The sequence below is a fragment of the Watersipora subatra genome, chromosome 7, assembly GCF_963576615.1.
Source record: "Watersipora subatra chromosome 7, tzWatSuba1.1, whole genome shotgun sequence".
NCBI lineage: Eukaryota > Metazoa > Bryozoa > Gymnolaemata > Cheilostomatida > Watersiporidae > Watersipora > Watersipora subatra.
The window spans coordinates 56,657,838-56,671,730 of record NC_088714.1 but is presented as its reverse complement, the minus strand read 5'-3'; the positions used below and the strand labels follow the sequence as shown (position 1 = coordinate 56,671,730).

General features: G+C 30.4%; 1 protein-coding gene across 2 annotated transcripts; it reads right to left on the bottom strand.

The window, feature by feature from the left end:
• Positions 1–8,518: 8,518 nt before the first annotated feature.
• LOC137400110 (neuropeptide receptor 22-like) lies at positions 8,519–13,399 on the bottom strand. Of its 2 annotated transcripts, XM_068086423.1 has the most exons (4): positions 13,019–13,399; positions 12,615–12,697; positions 10,811–11,014; positions 8,519–9,031 (listed from the first exon to the last, which is right to left on the bottom strand). In XM_068086423.1, the coding sequence occupies exons 1-4, from the start codon at positions 13,377–13,379 to the stop codon at positions 8,891–8,893; spliced, it is 789 nt and encodes a 262-aa protein (XP_067942524.1). In that variant the 5' UTR covers positions 13,380–13,399; the 3' UTR covers positions 8,519–8,890. The 2 variants fall into 2 exon arrangements, with proteins under 2 accessions (XP_067942524.1, XP_067942523.1); XM_068086422.1 differs by having other exon boundaries at positions 12,615–13,399.
• Positions 13,400–13,893: the final 494 nt, after the last annotated feature.

Genomic DNA, 13,893 nt, shown 5'->3' with positions numbered 1-13,893 from the left:
TCTCTGATAAACAGGAGAAGCCCGTTGATCACCCGTGATAATCAAAAACTGCTACAGAAATTATTCACGCTATTTGGCAGGAAGTATAGGTCACATGATTAAGTTATGACTAGATGATTAGACCAAGCTTAAACAAAACAGTGAAGTAAAGATCATCTATACTCAATAAGGACTTTTTGTTAAAACCCCAAAGCGATTGTCATAAACTCGTGTTGTGAAAAATTTTATATTGAGCCTTTTATTGGCCTTTCACCTCATGTGATAACAGCATGTGTCAAAACAATAACCAATTCAAGTTGAGTATGAAATGAAGGGATTCCAAACTACCGCATTTTCGTGATGGCCGATATTAACTGTTTGTTTTTTTAGCTTTTAGAAGCTTGTAATCACATTTCCACATATTTGTTACCTACAGCACAGCAGAGTAAAGCCTGGTGAACCATTTAATACCAAATAACTGTTATGTGATTTTTTTGCAAGTAAACCTTTAAGATCGATGTCATGTGGGTGTAAAATACTTAGCAATAATTTTGAGTGATTTATGGAGCAATACCACATTTTTGCGGTGATGTAGCAATAAAATAAGTTTATTAAAATAATTTAGATATTTGTGAAGCCAAAATGTTAAATTTTTTTCTAAAGAATTAGGTCGTTGCTGTGTAAAGCTGCTGCATTGGATTAGCAATACAAGATAGCTGAGAATATTATTGTCATATGCTTATATCCAAATTTGATATAAAGTGTAAAAGTGTCTCAATATTTATTGTTTAAACTCATTGATAACAAGAACATTAAGTTTAGTATTATCACGGATTTCATCTTGTTCCAGGTTCTATCTTGATCAAATTCGACAACAGTTTCTTTCAATATTTTTGGAGAATAGGAATCATTTTACATTTAAACATGAGAGTGTCTTAGTGTATTTGATGATAAGCAACAGCATGGTTATCTTGGTTTAAAAACTAAGAACATGCAGAAGTGCCAGGTTTTCAAATCAAAAACAAATATATATATATATATATATATACATATATATATATATATATATATATATATATATATGTATATATATGTATATATATATATACTGATTTGTAACAGATTTTTACACGCCCATATGTGCATCTAACGTAAAATATGTGATCGTTTAACTCAGGACTAGCTAGGTCAACAAATACCAAAGTCAGTACCTTTAGATTTACCCATACACCAATCACTGATCTTATTTAGCAGAAGTTCCTTTCAGCGTATTCAATTTATTATGGAACAGGTTTCTGTCATTTAAATATAATGACTTTATAGTATATTTTGGAGATCAAATCAGCAAAGTTTTCTTGATATGCAAATCTCAGAAATATGATATTTTAAACATATGCATAACCAGCAGCTCCTTAGTGATTACGACTGTAACTTGCTGTATCTAAAAAAATACAGCCTTTCCAACTATTTCATAGTAGAACTTTTGTTATTACTTCATGGTATCTACATTTTGCTGGTACTAACCTAGATAAAAATAAAACTGCGAGACAGTTTACTCAGGATTAGTGACATTATCGTGAGTCAGGATGTTATAAGTTACCACAAGCGGGTTACTAATACCTATGAACAATGTTTTACAAAACGCCATTAGTTTGCGCTTCTTTTTCTCATATCAAACATTAAATGATTGTCCAGATAGCTTTGAAGCTACTTAACAAAACTCTTGTTATTATTGAAAAAATAGAACAAAACTTTGTAGAAGTTGTCATGTTAACTCTTGTTAATAAACGTTTTTTTCAAGAGAGTTTATGCTCTTTCAAGTCTTTAAATGGCTGTCATGCAGAAGCAGCGGTATATTAAAAGTGCTAAGAAGAACAGAAATTTTTTCTGAAAGTCAAAGTAGCAGTTTTATATCTTCTTGATTTTTAAAAGAAAAACTCAACTATTCTTAATTTTCTCAACAGTTGTGATGACATTCAAACCATAGATTATGAATAATTTAGGAAATCTTTAAGGTAATGAACTTGTTGACTTAGTTTAAAAGCTTGTCATGCGAACTGTATACTTTTAGCAGCAGACCTTCTCACTGAGTTCAACACAACTCTGTAACAGTTTTTACAAATTGAGTTTTTACGACCTTTGTGCAGGTTTAAGGAAACCTTACCTTTAAAATAAGTAGAACGAAAAAGAAGTCTCCTACCTTGCACCATCATGTTTGATGATTTTAATATCGTTCCCCAACTTTTATATTTTACTGTATATCAGTGCGGTTTTTAGTTAAATCATGATAATTTAATTTAAGTTAAAGCCAATATCTGTTTTTCTTCTCATATTTTTGCTATTGATATTATTTAACTAACAGATCAAAAGTAATTCTTTTCAATTTGGCTTTATGGTTTAGTGTGTCCAAGTTCTCTCTACATAACAAAAAAATAATGTTAATCAGTGGTGTGTGTGCATAGTGATACAGTGACATTAGCCTAATCACGCATGCTTTAGTTGCAGGTTATCACTGCAGATTTAGTAGTTTCAGATAGACTTATATAGAGGTATTCTCTGTTGAACACTGAAAAAGATTGTCAGATTAAAATTTAACTCAACAGGATGCATTTACTAGAGGTTTTATTTGACTCACCGGAGTCTTATTTAGTAAAAATCGATTGAAAATAGCACGGTATCTGAAAGGCAGCTTTTATAGTTAATAGTTTTATAATCATAAATGAAGGATAATTTTTAATAATTGGCGTAGGACATTTAAATTTATAAAGTGTTAATATTCAGATCTACTCAGCATGCTTAACTCTTATTGACTTCATTAAAGTAGCTACTTCATGACATATTTTCACATTGTTCATTGCTAATGGCAACCAAGACATTAAAATTTTCTTTCAACCCATGTGGCTCTTAGATGGTTTGTTGTGTGAAATTATTATGATTAATTATCTGCAGGTGGATTGGCTACATATTATGTGAATATCAGTACCAGAAGATGAGGCTAACAACTAGTAGTAATTTGAACATGGAAAAGGCACAGTCAGTTGTGAAGCTCTAATTATACCATAGCAGTTGCATAGTTATAAAACCTTCATTTGTATGGTCAGTGATTTCGTTTTTACATCTTTATTTAATAAAGATGTAAAAATGAAACTATTTTTAATTGAGAGTTTTTCTACCTTAGCTTTTGCAAAAGAAACTATGCCTAATTAGTGTGCTTACATGAGAACTTCAAAACCAAGAAGTGTGACATAGTTACAGTAGGTCTTAATATAAATTCAACTAATTCAATTTCTCAAAATACTTTGCACATTTTGTTTTGTAACATACATTTTACTTAACGCTGGTTTTTATACATTTTATTAATAAAAAAAATGTTAAAATGACTGTAGCCCTTGATGTCCAAATTTGCACATGACGCAATATAAGAAATATTCATACAAAACTGTAATCAGCACATAAATGTATATACAGACATGATTATATTATTTGGGTAACATATTAGGAGTAAAGTAAACATGTGAAAAGTTGAGCCAGAACATGAAATACTAGATCTTTGGGGAACGTATGGTTGGTAAGAATTTAAACATGGCTGCCGGGATTTAATTCTATCTAAATGGTTAAGGCAGAGCAAGCCAGGTATACACAACTGCTTAAGAACTAACAAGTTTTTTTAGCATTCCATGTTTGCGTGAGCCAGGAATTTTGTACACACAAATTAGACTAGTACAAATTAGCAAAACTTCTGATTATTTAGAACAAATAAAGAACCACAAAGTTTTCTCTGATATCTCCAATTTTTGGTTTCATGAATTCAACCTTGCTCATTTTATTAGTTTCAACATTGCTTTGTACATTGTTATTAAAGCAAATCCATGCAAGAATCTTCAGAATACAGATATAGTTTTACTATGTGTGATGAGACCTTTCATAGTTTATTGAAAAACGATCAGAGCTGAACAATTTTTTTTTAGTGTGTTACATAGAATAAAATTATAACCTGTCTTTGAACCCTCAGAGCAAGCTTTAAGAGGTGCACCAGAGGGATGAAGACTTGGTTGTCATAGAGACACATATGAAACTTGAAGTTGCTGAGACAGAGGAGACACAGATGCATTTTAGAGTAGACTGACAAATATCTGTGGGTAAAAACCAACAGGCTAGTACAAACTCAGGAGCATCATGAGATTACAGCCTCGTTATGGTCAGAAGTTATCGACTTGTTCACATGAAATATTATCATTTGTTAAGCTCACATGGCATCAAAAAACTGGATAGGATGTAAACTTTGGTTTTGTATTTAACGAAGGGATTTGAAAGAATTTTGGAATTTTGACCTATTTTTGACCTTTTTTATTTAATTTCCAAAACAGAAATATTTGATTTTGGTAGTATTAGCATATTTTGGGTTTTAAATTAGAATTTTCATCTTTTCTTACAACTTGAATCAGAATCTTTTCCGCGCATTCTGAATCATGAATCAGAATGCGCGGAAAATATTGGTACATTTTTCAATAACAACATGATGCAGGAGAGTTTTAATGGTGACACTAAATTACTGAATGTATATAAACTATTCTATGCTATAGAGAACTAGTAGTGTTTAAACACAATGCCGATACAGTCAGGTGAACAGCCATGTCAACATAATGACACTTTGTTCAAACCGTTTAAGAGTTGTCATCTTTCACTAACCAAATAGTCATGCTTCAAAGTTGGTAGAATTACTCTCATAATTTTAGTTTTGTGCTTAAATTCTTTAGGACTGTAAAAAAGCTTTTGCCTTAGCAGAAATTTGCATCAAATTTGATTATTTCAGTTATCTTTTTGTCAATCAATGTTTTGCTAACTTTAACAGGTTAGAAATAGTCTTTCTATTCTGACGGGAAAACAAATATTTAACAACTTCCACTAGGCTATTTGTGCAAATATGCATTAAGGTTTGTTGTAACAAAGTTTTCAAATTAAAAGCCATCATTTACTTGCTCTATTTCCTTTGACACTCCTTGACTATATTTAGATTACTAAAACTAAAGTATAAATATACCGTAAATTTTTATTAAAGACAGGTAAATATGACTCTCATGCTATGTTACCATTTGTATAATGAGTCTACAAATCTGATACACCTAACTAGTATCCCAGACAAACAGTCATAAGATGAGAGTTCGGTATAAGTTGTTTACCGCAAAATAACAAAATCTTTCACAACTATATAGTGTTTCGTAATGGCCAACGACCGTTCCTGCATGTAGTAAACAAGTGGGAAAACTAAAAGCTGGGCAGTACTCTCATCAAAGATGAGCCAGCATATTATGATAATAATATATTAATTGATCAATAATGAAAATAGCTTTTATTAGCACACTACTTTGTTTAATTATTTCATGCAGTGACTTTTTTAATAAAAATGTGCTCATGTATATAAATATATATATATACATATATATATATATATATATATATTTATATATATATATGTATATATATATATATATTTATATATATATGTATATGTATACAGATAATAGTTGAGACTTCACTGTTATAGTGCTCAAAGTTGTCCACCGAGTCTGTATAAGTACAAAGATGGAAAATTTTTTAGCAACAGTTTATTACTTAAAGTTTCATGATGCAAAAGGATGTTAAGGTTACACCAATCGTCAGATAAAAGATTGCATGACACAAACACAGAACCAAGAATTCACTAAGAACACCAAAATGAAGAGCTACCTGTATAAATACAAAGATGAAAATTTTTTTAGCTACGGTTTATGTCTAAAAGTTTCATACTGCATGCAGTAATCATCAGATGCTATGGTGAAGTGCTTATGTATAAGACTTGGTCAAATAAAATGTAAAAGCCTATCTATTAAATCGGTTAATTGGTGAGCTTAGCCTTAGATAAGTAAAATTTGGTGACGTGTCTACAGGATGTTATTATATCACTTCTCTGATTCAGGGTAGCCGTGTGAGGTTGGAAAATTATAAAATACTTCTCAGTTAAGCATAGATTGCACTTAGAAACACCATTCTGACAGGCCTTAGCTCTTGTTATTACTTTCCAATCGATACTAAAATCTTTTCCCTCGACTTTTAATTGCCATATATATCTACTGAGTTCGGTGGTCTTTCTCTTGTCACTAATACCAAAGGATGTTTTGTGGTTGTGGAATCTGTCCTTAAGTTGCCTCTCTGTTAATCCGATGTATGTTTGACTGCTTCTGCCGTCATTTCCAATTTTCATTTTTTCCATCTTTGTATTTATACAGGTAACTTTTCATTTTGATGTTCTTAGTGAATTCTTGGTTCTGTGTTTGTGTCATGCAATTTTTTATTTGACGACTGGTGTAAACTTAACATCCTTTTGCATCATGAAACTTTAAGTAATAAACTATTGCTAAAATTTTTTCCATCTTTGCATTTATATATATATATATATATGTGTATATATATATATATGTGTATATATATATATATATGCATATATATAAATATATATATCATATATATACATATATATCATATATATTATATATTTATATACATTGAATATATATTTATATATACATATATATATATATATGCAGTAGTTACATATATATATATTGTTTTATACAAAAATATATATATATTAAAAACAAATATATTTAAATATATATTTGTCGTAAATTATTTATTCTCAGTTATTGTTTTCTTGAGTAGAGTTTCATCTGTGTGATTATCATAATCACACATCGCTTGTTTACTATGTAAGTAAATTCTTTTGAAACAGAATTGAACACATCATCATATCTTAAAACATACATGTATAATATACTGAGTCAGCAGATAGCATATTGAGAAGATAGAAGGGCATCAATGCACATTTCACTTGTTTTACTGTCAGTACTAGCTTTGCTTACTACTAATACTTTAATACTGGCTGATTTTATGTTTGGCAAAATAGTGTAAGTCGTTACGCTATATAAATCTGTTTGAGGTTATTTGTTTTGGCAATGAATCATATAAAACACGTTGTGGCTGGTTTGAAACCTGTGAGAATTATAGTGATGAATTCATAATGTGATTCTGTGATAAAATAACTATGAAATAAACACCTTATAATTTTTGGTATTTTGATACAGAAGTTTGAACGTGGTTTGTTTGCAGGATTTGGTTACTGCTGTGAAAAGTCAGTTGCAAGCATTAAATTTGAGTAGCAGTAAAACCTACTTACTTATGACATGTTTAACGCTATGTTATTAATTAGTTTAATACAAGTGGCAAAAGTCATCAAGAGCCTGTGTTTACAATAGTTTCTTAATATGATAAGTACAGTGTTGGACAGTTGTACAAATGTGCCAGTTTTAAATTTACCATGCACTAGTTATCCCTTTTTAATCAATTACTTTTGTCTAATTTGGTAGCAGCTCCTAGCAGCTTGCTAAATAGATTACAGCAAAGTTTTTATTTGCTTAAATATTTTTCGCACTATAGTCTATGTTGAAGGTCGCATAAAGCAGGTATTTTTAAACATATGGCTGTTTCACATTGTATTCTTGTATATCAGTATTGTCTTCCCGGCAATTATTTCATGAAGATGTGCGCCGTAATTGATGGCATTTTAGAGTCAATGATGATCCTTCGGGAAGGGTTGCAGCTGCCAAACTTTCCTAATAGTATGTACGTCTGGTTCACATTATATTGTCATATAAATGTGCGAAACATACATGCAAATAAATTGTACATACATGTAAAAACAGTGTTGATACATATGTACCAGCACTGTTTTCCCAACAATTATTCAGTAAAAATGTGCATCATAATCTATTGTTTTTTATAGGCAATGATGATACATGGGGATAGGTTGCAGCTGTCAAATGTTCCTGATATGTTTTCAGAGCATCCCCGACAGAGTATGCAATGTGCACCACTTCAGTGATGATGATTGCCTGTCAAATATTGGTTTGATTTTTATTTCCTTTCATGGCAGTTGCTGCGAGACTAGTATTTTATCATTTCTGTAGCCACATTGTATAATAAGAACTCTATGCAATAGACTATCCGGTGATATAAACACGGATAAATCTGCGATAGTCGGAACATTGCTATTATATATGATCTCTGAAGTATGGTGTGACTATCACCGACATATGGCGGTATGGTTTGAACTAACCTTAAATTATAATCTTACTTTGTTACCGCATGTTTGCATAGCTGGCAGCATCTCAACAACTAATAATTCAATAAATTGCTGTAACTAGAGAACAATACAACTCTCTAAACTCTTCCCCTATAGAGATGTTTGAATCATTTCATGGTATTTTCATACTATTGGTACTAAGCTGGATAATGAGAAACTTTCCATATAATTTGCTAAGAAGTAACATTTTTAGCATGTGTTACAATACTTTTAGCTAACCATAAGTGGGTTAATCACACCTTTGAAGAATCACCTAATCAGTAATGCTTTAAAATACAAAGTGTGCTTCTGCGTGATTCGTGTTTGCGAAATGCTTGATTATTCTTCTGAGAAACCAAAATAAACAACACCGAATGTATTTTAGATAGAAAGTGCTAAAAAGGGCTTTAATATAGTACCTAGTTCATAATACTAAAAAAATTTATCTCATAACTAATTAGGTATGTTAGAAAACTACAAAAACTGGCTAAAGCACAAAATGAGGATTTTATTAAAAATTTGCATTTTTGCATGTTTTTTCTGTTTCATGTTTTGTATGCTTCACTTTTCAATAGCGTGTTTTCTATTTCTAAGTTTTCTATTTCTGAAATCACCGTCCTGCATCAAAAATCATCTTTTGATGACAAAACTAGTAATAGTATACACGCTTGCATATACAGGTACATAAGTAGCAAGTATAGTACCATAATTAATGTTAGCTAGCTTCCAGTGCAATTCAGCTGTGCATAACATTTAAACAGCTTTGTCAGATAATCCAGTGCTCTGTGAACTTGGAGAAACCGCCTCTTCAGAGTCTTTTAACTCCGCTCGTCGTTCATGTTTAATCGATTTGGTTTTTACCAATGTTCTCTTACACAATAGTGTAACATCATGCTGCAAAATACAGTGATACATATTTTATATATTATATATAGGCTACTTGTATATATATTTAATATATGTTATCAAATTTATATTATAAATAATGTTATAGATGCATAGGATATATAATATAATTATACTATATAATATATGTACATTATATGGTGCTATCTTAAGGTGGTAGCTTCAGAAAGCTTTTTAAAGATGAGAGGAGACCTACATATGTTACATACGCCTGTAGTGATTAACTAACATTTAAGTACTATTTGTATATTATAATATACAATATATAATATATATATAATATATATATATAATATATATATTATAATTATTTTATAATTATTTTATAATTATTTGTATATTATAATTATTCAATCTGCACGTAGTTTATTGAGTGCATGCTCTTTATTATTCTTTACAAAACTAGCATTTGTATCAATAATATATGAAATAATATATGTTTTACTATATATTATTTATTAATATATAACAGATAGGAATATAAGTATATGTATGAATATATACATATTTATATGCATGCATAGATATACTATAATAATATAAAATATATATAAATACTAGTTATGAGAAGTAATTGTCCTTTTCTTTGCTGCGACTGTCAGGTTCACGACCTCTCTGGTCAATCGTCAAGCTGCTACCGATGTATTGACAGGAGTTGCACCATGAGTGAGCAGCAATAATATATATACATATTATACATACATACATACATATACAGAAATAAATATGTATACACTCATGCGTGCACTTTCACATATATATATATATATATATACATATATATATTTATTTATTTATAATTATATTTAAATATATATGTGTGTGCGCTCGCTCGCATGTGTGCGTGTGTGTAACATATAATATATACATATCTGATGCAACAAAATTTTATCTTTGAATTATATACCATTATTTATAAGGTTGAATGGTTTCATCATGAAGTTAGATATAATTTTTCAAATTGTAGTCAACTTAAAAAACAAGTGAATGGCTCTGTTGAATAGCGAAAACAAAAATAATTTTAAATAAAGAACGTTACTTTGTCCAAAATAAATCCTATATATTTGACTATCGGCCATTTATTTAGAGTTTTGAAACAGAGGTAACGTATTTGATAGACTAAAATAATGGGAAAAGAAGTTGTAAGCTTGTTATTTTACACAGTCATGATCCCTTTAATAATCACTACATCAAAGTTCTACATACAAGTTTTACAAGCAAATCACAAAACCTATATTATAATTTTCAAAAGTTGTCTAATTAGTAAACAAGTGAAAAGCTCCGTTGAATATAATTTGCTTGAAAATTTTTAGTTATTGAAATTTACTTTGTACAAAAAAGATAAAATCACATATATTTGACTACCGGCCATGTATTTAATTACGGTTTTTCACACAGAGATAACGCAATTGATAGAATGAAATAATTTAAAAAAAACTTGTAAGCTTGTTCTTTTCCGCTGTCATGATCACTTTATTAATCTCAAAAAACAAGTTTTAAATAAATGAATACACAAAACATATATCCATTATAATTTTGGGCTTTCAAAATGAAAATATAGCAATATTTAATTTTCATTTAATTTAATTTTTAATTTAATATAAAGTGCAACTTATATAACAACCAATTGGAAACTTGGATTTTTGGTTTCACATTACACCTTAATAAAAGATTTTTTGATTTTTTAAGTAAGTAACAAGGCTCTATTTATTACAAGCCTAAAATGCTACAATTAAACTGCTTTGCAAGTCATGACCACCGACTTACCCTGAAGTTTTTGCTGAAGATGAAATACACAACAGGAGTGGAGAAAGCATTGGTGCCCATTAATGAATAGAGAGTTGCATCAATTATTGTATATGTTCGACTATCTATCCCATCTAAGACTGGAGAGTCAAAAGATGTAAGTATGTTCAAAGGTAGCCAGGTGAGAAGAGTCAGCAGGGCATCCGCTGCCAGCATAATCAACACCTACAACATATTGCAATGTATTGAAAATATGCCTGAAAATTGGCTTGAAATGTTAAAACGATGTTACAAGCTATGAAGGTAATGTTGTTCAACTGAAAGATAGTTTGCTTGCTTTTTCAATAAAGCTATATTTTACATATGTATCAGGTTTGAATTGTGCTATAAAATGCTGAGACTGCTTGGTCACTGCCTGGTATTGAAATACATGTAGTTACTCATTATTCATGGCAACATTGGAGGCAGACAAAGTTGTACTTTGTTATTTATTGATAACAGTCTACTATCTATTACTTTTAATTCCATGTTATAATGTTGGGAATTCTTCAAAAACTCATATCAACAGTTTTAGTGTTTTTTTTGTTGTCTGTGTGTCCAGTTACAGCAAAAGAATTGTATGAAAAAACGCTTTGCATTGGGATTGAAATAAAAAAACTGTTTCTGCAGACAGGATTACACGATCTATTTGCCATGCTATGGAATTACTGTCTACATAATTGTTACACCTTCTGATCCGAATAGTGATTGGTCGGAATACCCTCATTTCACGCTTTAGCTAACAACTTGAACTAATTTACTAGAAGAAAAATATGTGCCCAAACTTCCCCTACATGCTATAGATATATTATATATATTTCAATATATACAATATTTTCAATTGTGTATGAGGTATTAAATTATATAATATATTTTAATGCTAAAAAATTAAAAAATTAAACATAAAACTGATTAAACCTATAGCACAAATAAAAATAAACGAACATCTCCATTTAACAGTTAGAATAGGGAATTAGTTGTTAGAGACTAGTTGTCTGTGTTGATTGAAAATAATTCTTGTCTGCATAAAGCTTTTTATCGCCCATGCAACGATAGGCTAGTTACTTCATACTTGAGTTACGTAAATTCAAATACAGATAAGCAGTTTTTGTTAAATAACTCTTTTAGATGCAATATAAATTTTAATAGCGATACCAATAAATGTTACGTGTTTGAAATGCAAAATTCTCTAATTTTTTGGTGTTACCAATATGCTTGTTTATTTTTACATGGGCCAAAAACTTTACTGATAAATGCTAAAGTCACTATTCTAATAATAATGTTCAGGCTCTATTTTATAAGGTCGTTGTTCTTGATACTGAAGAACAACAAACTAGTAGTGTAACTGCTAACAGAAAATTATACTTTAATTTTTTGTATCCTAGGTATGTGACTCATTAAGAAATAATAAGTAAAAAATTAAATGACTAAGCAAAACAAACAGTTTTTTACAGTGGGACCTTCTTGCAAATAGTTTTCGCTTGAAAGCAGAATGAGTGTATCCAAACTTTTTTTGGAAAGTTGTACTTTTTTCCTAACTGCTTGAAAAAGTTTTACAACTGGCATGTAAAAGGCTTCTAACTTGACTAAAAACCTAAGATAAAGTAGATAAATTTATAAAATAAACTTTCTAATACTGTTAATCTGCAATCCAATAAACTTTAGCCAAAATTCATCAGAGCTTCAATGTCAGAGTTAACGAAAATATATAAATACACACCCGAAAAAGAAGAAAAACTACAACAACACATTCTGAAAAGCAAAACACCACTTCAATGCTACTAACCTGCTGATGTGATGATGTTTGTTCACTTGAACTGTTTCGTACAATACCGCTTTGTCTTCTTAATAATAACTTTACAAATATTGCTGTATAAGAGATAAAAATAACAGAAACTGGTATTGCAAACCATACTAGCAAAAATGAAGATTTCTTCTGGATCAAATCTACTCTAGCACATCTAGAATAGCCTTCATGAATCATGACAAACTCCTTATACAAAAGCTCTTCTATTTCTGGTAGAGTTGTGCACAACCAAATAAATACTATCAGACATATTTTATGTTTTCTTCTGTAGCGTTTTTCATAAAGTGGGAATAATACAATAAATGCTCTTTCAACACTAATGACTGCATTACAAATCAGTCCTGCGTGTAGTGTTGCAAAATAGGTAAAGAAATATAGTTTACACTGCAGACTTGTTGATAGAAATGAATCACTGTAATGATTGTAGCCAGGAACAACAAATAGAGCCATCAGACAGTCAGCAACAGCAAGGTTTATCAGTTGAAGTTTGACTTTCTTTCCTGTCTTTTTCCCAAAGCCGATTGTGAGTATAGCAATTATATTAAGTACTACTCCCAATGTTGATTGCAGAATCAGAGTTCCAGTGATAACACGAAATTCAGTCTCTGTAAATGAATAGCAACCACACTCATGCTCTGAAGTGTTGCTTGACAAGTTGGTTGGTAACTCAGAATCAAGTTCCTTTTCCAGTAGAAAAGTTTGTTCATTTTCAAAAGTATCATTTAAAGTAGACGACGGCATCATAACAAGATTGACAACCTTGTTCTTCAAAAAATAAAACCATAACTAAGCAAGAACTGTAGGAATCGCATGAGCGAATTTAGTGTTCTATAAATCATTTAACGTCAGAGATTGCAATGCTCCTACAAAGGAAGGCTTAAAGATTTAAGTTTCAGTGCAATAGGCTTACAGATTTGAAGCGCTCCCTGGGCTATGAAGTTGAACAAAAATTGGTTTGCTGTCAATATTAGCTGGTTCTATTGGCTAAAAGGAATGATGGCATCACATTATTAGTATGACAGGAGTTCATTTTTTAAGCAGCATCATTATAGGTTTCACAATAATACCATGCTGTTTACATAAGCAGCTTTGCATTACCATGAAAGTTATTTTTGGCCCGATAAACTAAACAAGACACATTCATCAAAAACTATTGACACTAAAATCTCAGGGAACACAGTTTGATTCCACAAGCTGACATAATAAAACAAATTTAAACCAGCCATAAGAGAAAGTAATGCAGGTCTGCAACTTTTAG

What these genes read in the sequence shown, in the direction of transcription:
- LOC137400110 (XM_068086422.1), bottom strand. Translation starts at nt 13,379, where the DNA reads ATGATGCCGTCGTCTACTTTAAATGATACTTTTGAAAATGAACAAACT. An exon ending in AAACATCATCACATCAGCAG is followed by an intron (nt 11,015 to 12,614) that starts GTTAGTAGCATT and finishes AATATGTTGTAG; the next exon opens with GTGTTGATTATGCTGGCAGC. An exon ending in TCTTCAGCAAAAACTTCAGG is followed by an intron (nt 9,032 to 10,810) that starts GTAAGTCGGTGG and finishes TGTATTTTGCAG; the next exon opens with CATGATGTTACACTATTGTG.